At 37.4% G+C, this 12,864-nt stretch overlaps 2 protein-coding genes and 1 pseudogene across 5 annotated transcripts; 2 read left to right on the top strand and 1 right to left on the bottom strand.

Moving 5' to 3' along the window:
* Positions 1-494: 494 nt before the first annotated feature.
* On the top strand, positions 495-2,786 carry LOC106325504. 4 transcript variants are annotated; one of them, XM_013763567.1, is made up of 4 exons: positions 495-689; positions 1,293-1,520; positions 1,598-1,699; positions 1,965-2,786. In XM_013763567.1, exons 2-4 carry the CDS (start codon positions 1,334-1,336, stop codon positions 2,627-2,629), a joined length of 954 nt encoding a protein of 317 aa, XP_013619021.1. In that variant the 5' UTR covers positions 495-689; positions 1,293-1,333; the 3' UTR covers positions 2,630-2,786. The 4 variants fall into 4 exon arrangements, with proteins under 4 accessions (XP_013619021.1, XP_013619008.1, XP_013619024.1 ...); XM_013763554.1 differs by having other exon boundaries at positions 500-689; positions 1,285-1,520; XM_013763570.1 differs by lacking the exon at positions 495-689 and adding an exon at positions 696-843.
* A 239-nt stretch (positions 2,787-3,025) lies between these two features.
* On the bottom strand, positions 3,026-4,506 carry LOC106344015 (pentatricopeptide repeat-containing protein At1g77405). Its single transcript, XM_013783392.1, has one exon. The coding sequence runs from the start codon at positions 4,488-4,490 to the stop codon at positions 3,159-3,161; it is 1,332 nt and encodes a 443-aa protein (XP_013638846.1). The 5' UTR covers positions 4,491-4,506; the 3' UTR covers positions 3,026-3,158.
* Positions 4,507-11,201: 6,695 nt separating this feature from the next.
* Positions 11,202-12,864, top strand: part of LOC106332352 — a 3,237-nt pseudogene continuing 1,574 nt past the window's right edge.

The raw sequence follows: 12,864 nt of genomic DNA, 5'->3' as shown, positions 1-12,864 counted from the left end.
TCTATACACGCAAACATGATCTTTCGTGCAGTACTTAAAAAGAACAAGGGAAAAGAAAAAGAGTAAAGGGTACACAATGATTTCATGAGACATTGTCTTTTCTACTTTTGTCTGTGAGAATACTGTACTTGAGAGAAGTTGGGTTGTGTTAGGTTCAATAATCGAGATCTAGAGACGTATATAAAAGTTTTAAAACGAGTTTATAAAAATTATCTAATAACTAAGCTTCGTTGTAAGCAACTTCAGGTTCTATCACACTCTAAAAAAAAACAATAATCAAATTAATAAACACAGTGAACAGACTATTAGCTTTGCTGTCAAAGCACTAATAAACAGTAGTAGTATGTTGATTCATTTTTTTTTTGTCAACATTGTAGTAGTATGTTATTCTACTGGTCGTAATCTTTTATCTCAGCATTAAAACAAAATTACTAAACATTGTTTTCTCTGCATCCTCTAAATTCTGGTTTTCTTGCACTAATAGAAAAACAATTTCGATTCAAGATTGTTTTTTTCGACTAAAAAGATTCAACATTTATTAAGAAAATAAAACAAACAAAAATATATAATTGGTACGCAACAACATTTTTTGGCGGTTCACGGCGGGGTGAAAAGGTGGTTTAAACGGCGTTAAAAAAAAAAAAACCTCTTCTTCTGCGTCGCGTTGTCTCCGGCTCAAATTTGCTCAGGTAAGCTTCAAAGACGATAGATAAATCATTATTATTCCCAGTAGTTCTATTGCAGAAGCTTTACCCTCTGATAAGTCTTGGATCTACTCCCCCCCCCTCATTTCGGAACATCGGCTCGGCTGTATTAACAACCATTTCCGATTGTTGTTCTTGGGTATTTTGAATAAGCCTTTTCTGATAACGAATTGATTGCCGTTATCGGTTGTTTAGGGTTTAGCTTATGTAAATATTAATCGCATCTGTTCAGTACCCAACATCATGTGTATTTGTACTTTTTTTTTTGTTCTGAATCAGATACCTTTTTTTTTTGGTTATAGAGATGTCTAAGTATGAACCCGTGACATGAACTGTAGAGAAAAAAAAGGCTGCAAAAGAAACTGTTTTTTTTTTATTTTATTTAGAGCTATCTATAGTTCTACCATTCAGTTCCAATTGAATGGTACACTTTCTCAGAAGTAGTTCGTCTTTGTTGTAAAGCTTCTCATCAACTTTGTTCTTCTCATTCTTGTTATGTTTCCCTTGTGGCTACCTCTCGAGTGTTATACTATTTTGGAGGAAGCTGGTTGTTTGTTTAATGATATATCCTTACATCTAGTTTGTTAGGTTAAGCTTGGATGACAGAGACACTTTGACTTTCTCTTACGATGAGTACACGACGATATGGCATTTCCAGACATCAGCGGGTTGACAACTCCCGTGGTGAAGGAGGGCCGAACTGGATCTTAATTGCTGGGGGAGCCTTGTTGAGCACATTGTCTATACGCTTTGGGTACAAGTTAAAGCAGTCTGTTGACTCTAAACCTCATCCGGATGCTACTGCTGGATTAAAACGTACTTGTATCACTTCCCTGCTCTTACATGAGGATTTAGGTTTTATTTTCTATCTTATTGGATTGGTTGTTATGCAGCCAATGAAACATCTGATAGAGGAAAATCTCGAGGATGCTGTTTGCATTCTGGCTCATCTTCTTGTGAAAGGAATAAGGATTGTTGCTTCCACACCAGTCCAGGTTAGAGTTTGTGCGTTTATTCAACTCTAACAGCTGAATGTTCTTGTTCTTATTTTAACTTCGCGTAAACTCTTGCTGTGTTTGCTTTCGCGGTTATCTTGGAAGAATATGGACTTGGTTCTGAATAATTTTGTAGACACAATTTCATAAAAGATATGCATTTGTAGCCCAATCTGGGTTCGTATTTGAAGTAGCTACTTGCATGAATGAGCTGGAAACTATGTTTTGTGTTCTTTCTCAGAGCTTGGCTTTCTTTTTTATACAGGAACTGAGAATGTAGAGGGAGAGCAAATGGTGGCTCCCAGTGATTCGCTGCCTCTTGTGACAGTTCCTGCTCCATCATACATCAAAGAGAATGGAGTCGGGTGGGCTGATCACATGAAATCATACAATCATCAGTCGACCTGCTCAGATTCTCCTTGCGTATCTGAATCAGGGTCAGACATATTCAGCAAGCGAGAAGTTATACAGAAACTGAGGCAACAGCTAAAGAGACGAGACGACATGATACTTGAAATGCAGGAACAGATTATAGATCTCCAAAACTCGCTTAACTCGCAGATGTCACACTCTAGCCATCTCCAAGCTCAGCTAGACGCAACAAACAGGGATCTGTATGAATCAGAGAGAGAAGTTCAGAGACTGAGAAAGGCAATCGCTGATCACTGCGTGGGACAGGCAGGTAGCAACGGCTGGAACGGGGAAACGAACGGGTTTATGGACAGCGAAAGCAACTACGAGTCGCCGGGAAAGGGGTCAAAGGATGGAGAGAGAATAGATATGTTGAGGAAGGAAGTGGGTGAGCTTAAAGAGGTGATAGATGGGAAAGAGTATCTACTTAGAAGCTATAAGGAACAGAAGATTGAGCTTTCAGAGAAGTTGAGAGAGCTGCAGAAGAGATTGGACTCGCAGCTCCCAAACATTTTGTAGGTTGGAAAGTTTAGGCATTGTGCATTCTTTACTATCTTTTCTTCTCTAGGAGAAGCAACAAAACATGAATCATTGCTCTCTCTCTGGGAAAACAACCTCTTCTGAATACAATTTGTTTTGGTGTATAAGCTTCGGCTTTGAATGCCTTGATGTCTCATTTCTGATTGATCCTTTTGTTTTTTTTTTAAATCATCTCGGTGAAGCGAATATATGAAAATGTGCAAGTTCTACACTTTGGTGTCTTCAAGGCTTATAAAATTGGTAAAGTGTTGTTTTTCAATAATGGGCACTTTTATTAGTCAAGTGTTGTTTTCCTAATGAAGAAAGCGTTAGAGAAGAGATGGATCAAGTTAACTAATCATAATGATCACATAGATCAAGCATATACGGAGCTGGCAGTTAGAGCTCAATGCTCATGACATTGCAACTCTTTAGTATTGATTTCTCTTACCTTTCTTATCATGAACAAGTAACAAAAGTATTCATGAAGTATTACAATAGCACAATACAAGGTTTGAGCAGGAAATATTCATGTATCATGGACCACCTCTTTTCTAGCCATGACAGGTTTGATCTTCATGACTCTTCTACATCTCTGGTCTATACCTTGTCTCATTCTCTTATGCACCTCTTCATCAAGTGTACCCACCATTCCTTCTGAGGTCAGAGCATCCAACACCAACTTATAAGTATACTCTCTAGGAACCAACCCGGCCTCCACCATCTCCACCACCAAATCCCGAGCCTCAGCCACTCTCCTGGTCTCAACAAGAGCGTGAATCAGCGGCGTGTACGTGCTTGAACCAGCTACACCGTGACCCATCTTCTCCATCATCCTCATCATCTCGATCCCACGTTCTATCTCATTGGTCACACTGTAATATCTTATAAAAGAATTATACGTCACCTGGTTCGGTACGCACTCTCTCTTCTTCATATCTTCAAACAGCTCCAAAGCCCGACCAATCCTGTTGGTTTTGCAGCATCCATCGATCAAGCAATTGTAAGTAACCACATCAGGTGCAAACCCTCTGAACAGCATATCCCTAAACATTCGGTTAGCTTCCCACATCCTCCTCCTTATCGCCTTCCTGCATCCGGTCTGCATCCCATATCTACAGTACGCGCTTATCAAAATGGTGTAAGTATACGCATCCGGCGGGTATCGAAACCCCGGCAACTGCATCTGATCCAACAGAAACCGAGCCTTCTTGAAGTTCCCTACTCTGCAAAGAGCGTTGATGATTGTATTGTAAGCGTAAACATCGGGTTTGCAGTGATACTCTTTCATCCTGTAAAACGTAGCCAATGCCTCTTTCACAAAACCTTCTTCTCCTAGGCATTTCATCAAACACGTTATAGACGATGTGGTCACCACGCTTCCTCCGTTCTCACGTCGCGAGACTTGCCGGAGAAAGTCCCAGAGACCTTTGAAGTCGTTTCCTTTGGCGAACAAGCATGCCATTTCTCTGCAAGTGATCTCGTTATGTTCGAAACCGAAGTGTGTCTCGATCCAAAAGAAGAACTCCGTTGCTTTGTGCAAACCGAGAGATACTTTCTTCGGATCTATATACGCGCCGGGACCTAGAACTAGTACTTCAAGACGGCGTCGTGCTGATTCTTCACGGAGGTTTCTCTGTTTTAACGGCGACCGGTGACGGAAACCCTTTTGCCGGCCGATGGAACGTGGGGACATGAAGAAGAATCTGGGGATGGAGCGGAGGATATTGGAGACGAGCTGATGAGTCCATGGACTTGCGACTGTTGAAGAGGCGAGGACGGCGTCGAATGGACGGTTCTGGATCATGGCGGCGGCGAGCTGATCAGTGATTCGGTTGCTTAACGGTTGTGACGGTTTCATTGCGTTAAATTCGAATTTTGTTATCAGTACAAATAAATACAAAGCCAGGTTGAACAAAAAAAACAAAATACAAAGCCTAAACGTTTTATAAATTACAGATTCGGCCCTTTACTTATGATTAGAATTACAGCATCTCCCTTTTCAAAAGATAATTATTTCACTTTCACTCCTTCAATTCTTTCCTCCCTCACTCAGAAAACTTTAGAGTGATTGGATTACCACAATCCAACGTATAAATAGCGAATTCTGTTGATAAGATTTATGACCTTACATTTTAAGATATTACATTATAGTCCAAATTTGATTAGTATTCTTATGGCTGGGCAAAAAATCCGGATCCGAAAAATCGAACCGAAGAAACTAGTACCAAATCCAAACCGAAATAGATTAAATATCTGAACGGATCTAAAATTTTGGTATTTAAAGAATCAAAACTGAACCCGATCTGAACCAAAATATTTTGGGTACCCGAATGTATCTGAAATAGATTTATAAACCTATATATTAATTATTTTTTAGATTTAATGTATATTAAAAAAACATCCAAAAAATATTTGATACTTTTAACTTATCCAAAATACTTGAAAATATTTACAAAAAAATCAAAAGTAAATGTTCAAAATGCCAAAAATACTTAAAATATTTATTTATTCTCTATCCAAATATTCAAACCAAACCAATTTATATGTTAAGTTTAGGTATTTTGACATATGTTATTCAAACTTATATGTAATATATTATTTTGTTTATAGTTTTGAGTAATTTAAAATAAATAATGAATTTTAAAAATTTTAAAATAATTTAAATGGATTATCCAAACCCGCAAAGATCCGAACTGAACCCATAACGAAATTTAGAAATATTCGAATGGGGCTAAAATCTTTGACTCCAAAAACCGAAAACCCGAATAGACCCGAACCGGACCTGAATGGGTACCAGAACGTCCACCCCTAAGTATTCTGTTGGTTGGATGGCTAAAGAACCAATCTCGACCCATTTAACTTAAATGTCTTCAAAAAGGCCCAAACCCGGCCATTCGGCGGTGATATATGGTGTTTTTGGTATCTTGTATATATGTTTTCTAATTGGTTTTCAAGTCTTTATCGAGTCTTCCTAGTCGTTTTCGAGTCATTACAGGTATGTACTTTCATTGGATGGGAGATAGACCAATTTTTGGAAAAGAGGAGAAAATAGTGTAATTTGGAGTTTTTCACGCAGAGCAGTCTAATTGATTGTTCCTGATCGAGCGGAGCACTCGAAATGTATGTTCCCCCGACAGAGATTTTTATGGAAACTTCTAATATTTCGGGATTTGCTCTAGTCATCCCAATTTTCTCTCCGGCAGCCGCCAAAGATCTGTAATATATATTTTCTTATTCTCTATTATTTAAAACACGAAACCATTGGAAACTTTTGTACTTGAAAATTTGCTACCTTGAAAGGGAGAAGGCTTCATGTCTCTCGTCTTGAGAAGATTCGTGAACGTTGTCTTATTTATTTATTTATTCAATATGTTTTCTTCATCAATTTTCACTGTGATTTATTTGTTCATGGTTGAGTAGTCCACTTGCTTAGTCTAAGGTGTTAGGTTGTTAGATACGTGAGCTAAAGATTAATAAGTTATAAACCGATTGTCTTCATTCATTACCGTTCATATTGCTTGCATTAAACTGGCTGCTTAATGTTAGATCTTAGGTTTAACCTGTTCATTAAACGTATAATAGGTTGCTAGATCTGCTATGAATGAGCATCGCATCCCTAAACAACGAAAGTAGATATTAGGGTATTTTTTGAACATATCGGAATTGGTCTCTATTGCTTGTTGTCGCGTCTTGATCCAAACATAAAGACCCACTGCAGGGCGGGTTAATCAGCGGGCCTCGCGGGCATAACAGCAATGGTATTGGCCAAAGCGGGTTGGACCAAAGCGGGAGGACAATTGGGATGGTCCGCTTGACTTTTTCATTACGTCTATTTGGTGACACCTACAAAGAGCCTTAGAGCAAACCGATGATGACGATGGCTATTTCTCATCTCTGCTTCTCGTTTCCCCAAACCGGTGACCAGATCTCATTCACTTCGGTCATGCCTCGTCCGTTTCGCTTTCGATCAAGGAATTGTCTCTTCTCTTCGAGCTTTGTAATGTTTGACCAAAACTCAGTCACTTTCTTTGTAACTCATCGTAGGGAAAAAATGTTTCTTTTTTTTTAAGTGAGTGTGGGTGGAGACAAGAAGTGTACATTAGACTTATTTTTGTTGTTGTTTTCTGGAAATTTAATCATCATTGAGTTGTCTTAACATTCCTTTTATTTACTGTCTTTCCTTGGTGGACCATCATAATTGTCAACGGGTTGAAGTGTGGTAGCTGATATAATATCGAGATGAACCTCCAACTCGCTGGTGTGAGAGAACATATGGAACCTTATATGGAATGCAGCTTTATTCAAGTGTAGTTTAAGTGTCTTGTTAATCTTTTGGAAGAGTTGTTAAAGTTATTAACAGACTGTGAATGTAATGCTTCTATATACGTGTTTAAGAGATCTATAGTTAATATTGATATGTACCTCCAACTCGCTAGTGAGAGAACTTGTGGAACCTTATATATCCAATGCATTCTCCTTGAGTCGGGTGGGCTGAACACATGAAATCATACAATCATCATTCTTCAAGTGTAGTTTAAGTCTTACTGTATTAATCTTTGGAAGAGTTGATAAAGTTACTAATATCCTGTGATACTAATGCATTTATATAGGTGTTTGTGTTAGAGTCAGTTTATATTAAGTGTTGGGTTTCTAATTTCTAGAGAATATATTGAACATTACATGGTGCTTACCTTTTTTTTGATAAGTACATGGTGCTTACCTTGGAAGATGCTTACTATCATGGGCAGAATAACTCACCGGAAGTTCATTGTTGCAGCGTTACACCAAAAGACATGCATGGAGCACATGACTCCTTTGATTTAGCTGTGGCAAACATTGCTTATCATGTCTATTCTCTAGGGGAAGGGTAAAAATAAGTTGCTTGCTGATTCACTTCATTGACTTCATCTCTATTTGATTATTATCTCCATTCTCTAGGGGAAGGGTAAAAGTATACGGGACATCTCATTTGTTAAGAAACTTGAGAAACAAGCAAGATGTTGCTATGTTTCTTGAGATGACAAGATTTTAGATTTCCACATAATTTACATCACATATATACACTATTGTGCCATATTTTATTTTTTGAACTAGTGCCAAATACAGCGAGAACCATGAACCAATATAATGTTGTTGTGTTATGGGCTGAGCATCATTGTGTTTTACTGATTCATTGAGAGACTTTGTTGTGCTCTCATCTCTATTGGTCTCTTCTTCTTGCAGGTGCTATGTGCAAATGTTGATGAAGATCAGAGTCCCACGGGCCTGTACCACCAAGGTTTGAGCAAGTTACGGGTCAGGATTAGGCAGCACTTCTAGGGACTGCGTCCCGCGCGGATCTGTACCACCAAGACCCGCATTGAAATTGAACGTGTACCACAGCGAGGCGGGACTAGGCGGGGCGGTACAATCCAATTACCACAAGAATAATACTTATAAACGTTAATAAATAGAATTTTGGATCCTCGTATCTTTTTATTATTATCTGACTAGTCTCTAAACGTTATTACCGTAAAACCTCATCAGTCGTCATGATTATTTCTTCTTTTAGAAAAAAAAAAGTATTTGTATAACAGTCAGCATATACACTTCACGGTTGTTAGTTTGGTTTCATAAAAGAAAATAATTTTTTATGTTTTACTAAAGTGAATAGCATCAGGCAGCGTGCACTAGTGACCAATGGTCAGTAACATTAATGTTTTCCAAAACTGACTGCAATTTTTATATTGTTGATTAAATGATTTTCCTGGTTTCAATGTTTCGCTATAGAAACATCAAACATTCAAAACTTTAGTGCTTGCAAATTATAATTTGCTCATAAAAAAAGACACATTATTATCATTGTTTTTATAAAAACTTAATTTCGGCATGCCATAACCATATCCGATAATTTAACAAGACGTTGATAAAAGTATTGAAGTTTAACTTAAAAATAAACAAACAAGACATGAAAATAAACAAACCATTCAACATAAGAAATGGCCCTTTAGAGAACAAGACCACTGCGGAGGTCCATGTACCCTCCTTCAATCATCGGCTTTTTTGACTGCAAAGTAGCACCAACAATAATCAGTAAAAAAAAAAAATGTCTCTCTGAAATAAGATTTAAATCTATTTGTTTTTCTGTAATTAAAAGAGAAACTTGCCTCCGATTGCTCCTTCGCCTTAGTATTCTTTGGAAGGGAAGACTCGAATTCTTTTTCAACCTCCATTCTTTTTCCCTGAAAATAAAAAAAGGGAGCCGTATATTACACAGTATTTTGGAGTCATATATAGTTTTTGTGGTAAAATAAGAAAAAACTTGCCTTCTTCGTCTTAGAAGTAGAATTATTTGGAGGGGAAGAAACAACTTTTTGAAACTTCAACATTTCTGCCTGTACCACAAACAATAATACGTAAATCAAAATGAGGCAGAATGTTTCACAACATCAGTAGTTTCTATTATTTATGTGTTTAATGTAAATAAAAATAGAACATTTTGTTTCATTAAAAAAAGAAAAAACTTGCCTTAGATTGCGTCTCCAAGGCAGTACAACGCTTATATCTTCTCTATTAAAAGAGAAGTACCATTTTTATCTACTATTTAGAAGTCTACTAGGACCATTTCATTAATCACATAATATGATATAATAATTAATAGGAATATTAATAATAAATTAATTTTAACTATAGATTTGAATTTTATTTTCAGTTATAACAAAATCTGTTGAGAAAAATCTAACAAAATCCTACTAAATTTTTAAATAATTTTTATTTAATATTTGTTTAATTAATTTCGTAATTAAATAATATAATGCTTTCATTTAAATAAATTATCATCTACCACTAAAACGGGTTCAAATTTGTTAATCATGTCAGATTTGTTTTATACAAATGAAGTTATTAACATATGTTAAAAATTTATTTCTACAGCTATATATTTTCAAAAATCATATGTTGAAGAATATTTTTTATTTGATGATTTCAAATTATGAAAACTCGAAAACGTAATAAAAAAGGTAAAATGTATAAAACAAACCCCTATATTAATAAAGTAATAAGAAACTTAAACAATAAAATTAAAAAGTTATAAAATACTAAACACTAAAATATAAATTGTATATTTAAATTTATATAATAATATTAAAATTAAATATTTATAAAATGAAAATATACCCGCACTATGTGCGGGATAAACTCTAGTAAACGATTAAAGGAGGATTGTTTTGACCTCAATTGATCAAGATAAGGCTGTAAATTTCACAACATACGGAACTAACCAATCAGCAGATAATAATTTATCAAAAAAAAAAAAAAATTAAACTAAGAAAAAACTTGCCTCTGAGAGCTTAGCCGCCTCTAATTCTTTAAGAGCCAGCTTAAACCTGGTATCCCTGCCACAATTATCCACTTCAACCTAAGAAAAGGGAAAAGAGAGAGAATTAAAAAATGTAAAGCAATGATACAATATTGCAAAGAGGATGCTTACCTTGCGTGCATGCTTGGCGCTCTGGAGGTGACTGGTGAAATCTTCAAAGCTGGGGCAGAAAAAGTAGCATAATCCGCAAGAAAACGGAATTACACTGCCTTTGTCGAGTCTTCTTTTCTCCACGTTGGAGGACCCTGCAACAAACTAGTTCAGAAACAACAACAACAACAACAACTTAATTCGAGAGAGAGAGAGAGAGAAGGAAAGTCTATAGCACCTTTCAGTAAGCTAGCCCTATCCCAGAGCCACTCTCCACCAAAGCGGACAAAGGATGAAGGATGTGGTTGTTTAGGTTCACTATGCGGTGGATATGCCAGAAGAAGATTGTATCCACAGTCAGGCCTCACGTAAATCTCTCTAGTGACTGATTCCAGTAGAAGAGGAAGGCCGGATATGATCATTATTGTCACCGGAGGAGGCTGACAAAGTCTTCTTCATCATCTCTTTTTAACCTAATACAATCCAGACAGACAGCACGCGAATTAGGTTCTGATCTAAGAATAACAAACATATCAAAACATTAGACTCACACAAGAGATTGAGAATCACCGACCTCGGATCTGACAGAGAGCGAGGGGTTGAGAGATCAAAAGCTAATGCCGATGATCCCTAACCATTTAGGGTTTCTTTTATAACTTCACTTTGTCGCCTACTTAATGGGCTTCATAGCTTCAATTAATTTTGACCGTTATTTTCTTTCACCACTTCTTCCCAGTTGCTGTCAGAATTTTGACTTCAGATTGAAAAAGAAACAGCAATGAAAGCTTTGTTTCGATACTCAAAAAGTCTTTGTTTAAATGATCCAACACGAACTCGTCTTTTTCTCACCTTTCTCAAAGTTAATCCAAATCCAGAACCCGTGAAACCAATCGAAGATCCAAGCAGAAGCTACATCAATCACCGAAATTTTAGGATCAGGTGCTGTTAAATCAGACGAAACCAATCAGCTGAGACTTCTTGCGTCGGGAGAAGCCCATGGTGATGGAGCACTGGTGTCTTGCAAGACGCTGACCAAGGTGTTGTTGTTGTTGTTTCTGAAGAGTTCGATGTCAGTCCTCTTGTTCACGAGATCACGAGGCAGATGATGATATCATGGCATCCATGGAGGACAAGTTAGAGAAACTGAGTCTTGGGTTTGCAACAGAGATCGCGGAGAAAGTACTCAAGAGGTGCTTCAAGGTTCCTCATCTAGCTCTGAGGTTCTTTAACTGGGTGAAAGAAATGAAGAAGAACACGTGTGATAAAAGATATCAAGACATGGACCGTTCTCATCTCTGTGTACGGTAAAGTGAAAAAGATTGGGAAACGGCTGCTTGTCTTTGAGAAGATGAAAAAAGATGGCTTCCAACCAGATGCTGCGGCTTATAATATCATGACTAGGTGGGAGAGGTGATCTCGCTCTTGAGTTCTATAAGGAGATGATTGAGAAATGTATCACTTTTGGGTTGAGAACGTACAAGATGTAAGATGTTACTGGACTGCACAGCGAAGACAGAGTAAGTCGATGTAGTCCAGTCTATTGCAGACGACATGGTTAGGATATGTGAAGTTTCTGAGCATGATGCGTTTGGTTATTTCCTCAAGAGTTTTTGTGTTTCTGGAAAGATTAGAGAGGATCTGGAGCTGATTCGGCGTGTCTAAATGCTAAGTATTTTGAGATTTTGGTTAAAAGGACTTTGCAGAGCTAATAGAATGGAAGATGCTCTGGAGATTGTTGATATAATGAAGAAGAGGAACATGGATGATGACTCGAACATCAACGGGATCGTGATCAGTGGTTGTCTTAAGCAAAACAATGTTTCTAAAGCACTGGAGCATCTGGAGACTATAAGAAACTCAAAGCGTTCACCGAGAGTCTCTACATTATGCAACACCTATTCAAGGAGAAACAGTTTCAAAAGGGCTGTGACTTATTTAAAGAGATGGTAGATGATGGGATCGAGCCTGACAGCGTCGCTATCACAGCCGTGGTTGCTGGCCACTTGGGCCAGGACCGAGTAGAAGAGGCATGGAGGAAAAGGGCATCCAACCGACGTGGAAATCTTATCCCATCTTTGCGAAGGAGCTATGTAAGTCAGCAAAATATGATGAGATCTTAAAGCTAAGCCCTGTTCGTTTGTACATCTCGAAGATGCATCCAGATGGTCCATCTAGATGTCTTATCTAGATGCTCCATCTGGGTGTAGTTCGTTTTTTCATTTCGTCTATGTATTCAGATGAATCATCTGAATGCAACTATGTTCGTTTGCTTTTCATTTTTTAACTTTCATCTGCATCCAGGTGGACTTGTTAATAAAATGACTAAAATATAATTTTTTACGTTTCGGCAGAAAAATAACATTTTTACTGTTTTGGCGGAAAATATTTTTGCGGTTTTTGAGGGAAAATGTGTTTTTGGCGAAAAAGTGTATTTTCGTGGTTTCGGCGGAAAATACGTTTTTATGGGTTTGGCGGAAAAATATGTTTTTGCGGTTTGGACGGGAAAAGTGTTTTCGACGAGAAAAGTTTTTTTCACGATTTAGACGGGAAAGTTTTTTTTCGTGATTTTGGCGGGAAAAGCTTTTTCGCGATTTTGGTGGGAAAATTGTGTTTTCCGATTTTGGCGGGAAAATGTATTTTTCCTGTTTTGGCGGAAAAATTGTGTTTGCTGTTTTTGGCGGAAAAATTGTGTATTTTAGGTTTTGGCGGGAAAATTCTGTTTTCCAGTTTTGGCGGGAAAATTGCGTTTTCCGGTTTTGGCGAAAAAGTTCTGTTTTCCGGTTTT

Source organism: Brassica oleracea, chromosome C1 (genome assembly GCF_000695525.1).
Source record: "Brassica oleracea var. oleracea cultivar TO1000 chromosome C1, BOL, whole genome shotgun sequence".
Taxonomy (NCBI): Eukaryota; Viridiplantae; Streptophyta; class Magnoliopsida; order Brassicales; family Brassicaceae; genus Brassica; species Brassica oleracea.
This window is presented reverse-complemented; position numbering and strand designations above follow the sequence as displayed.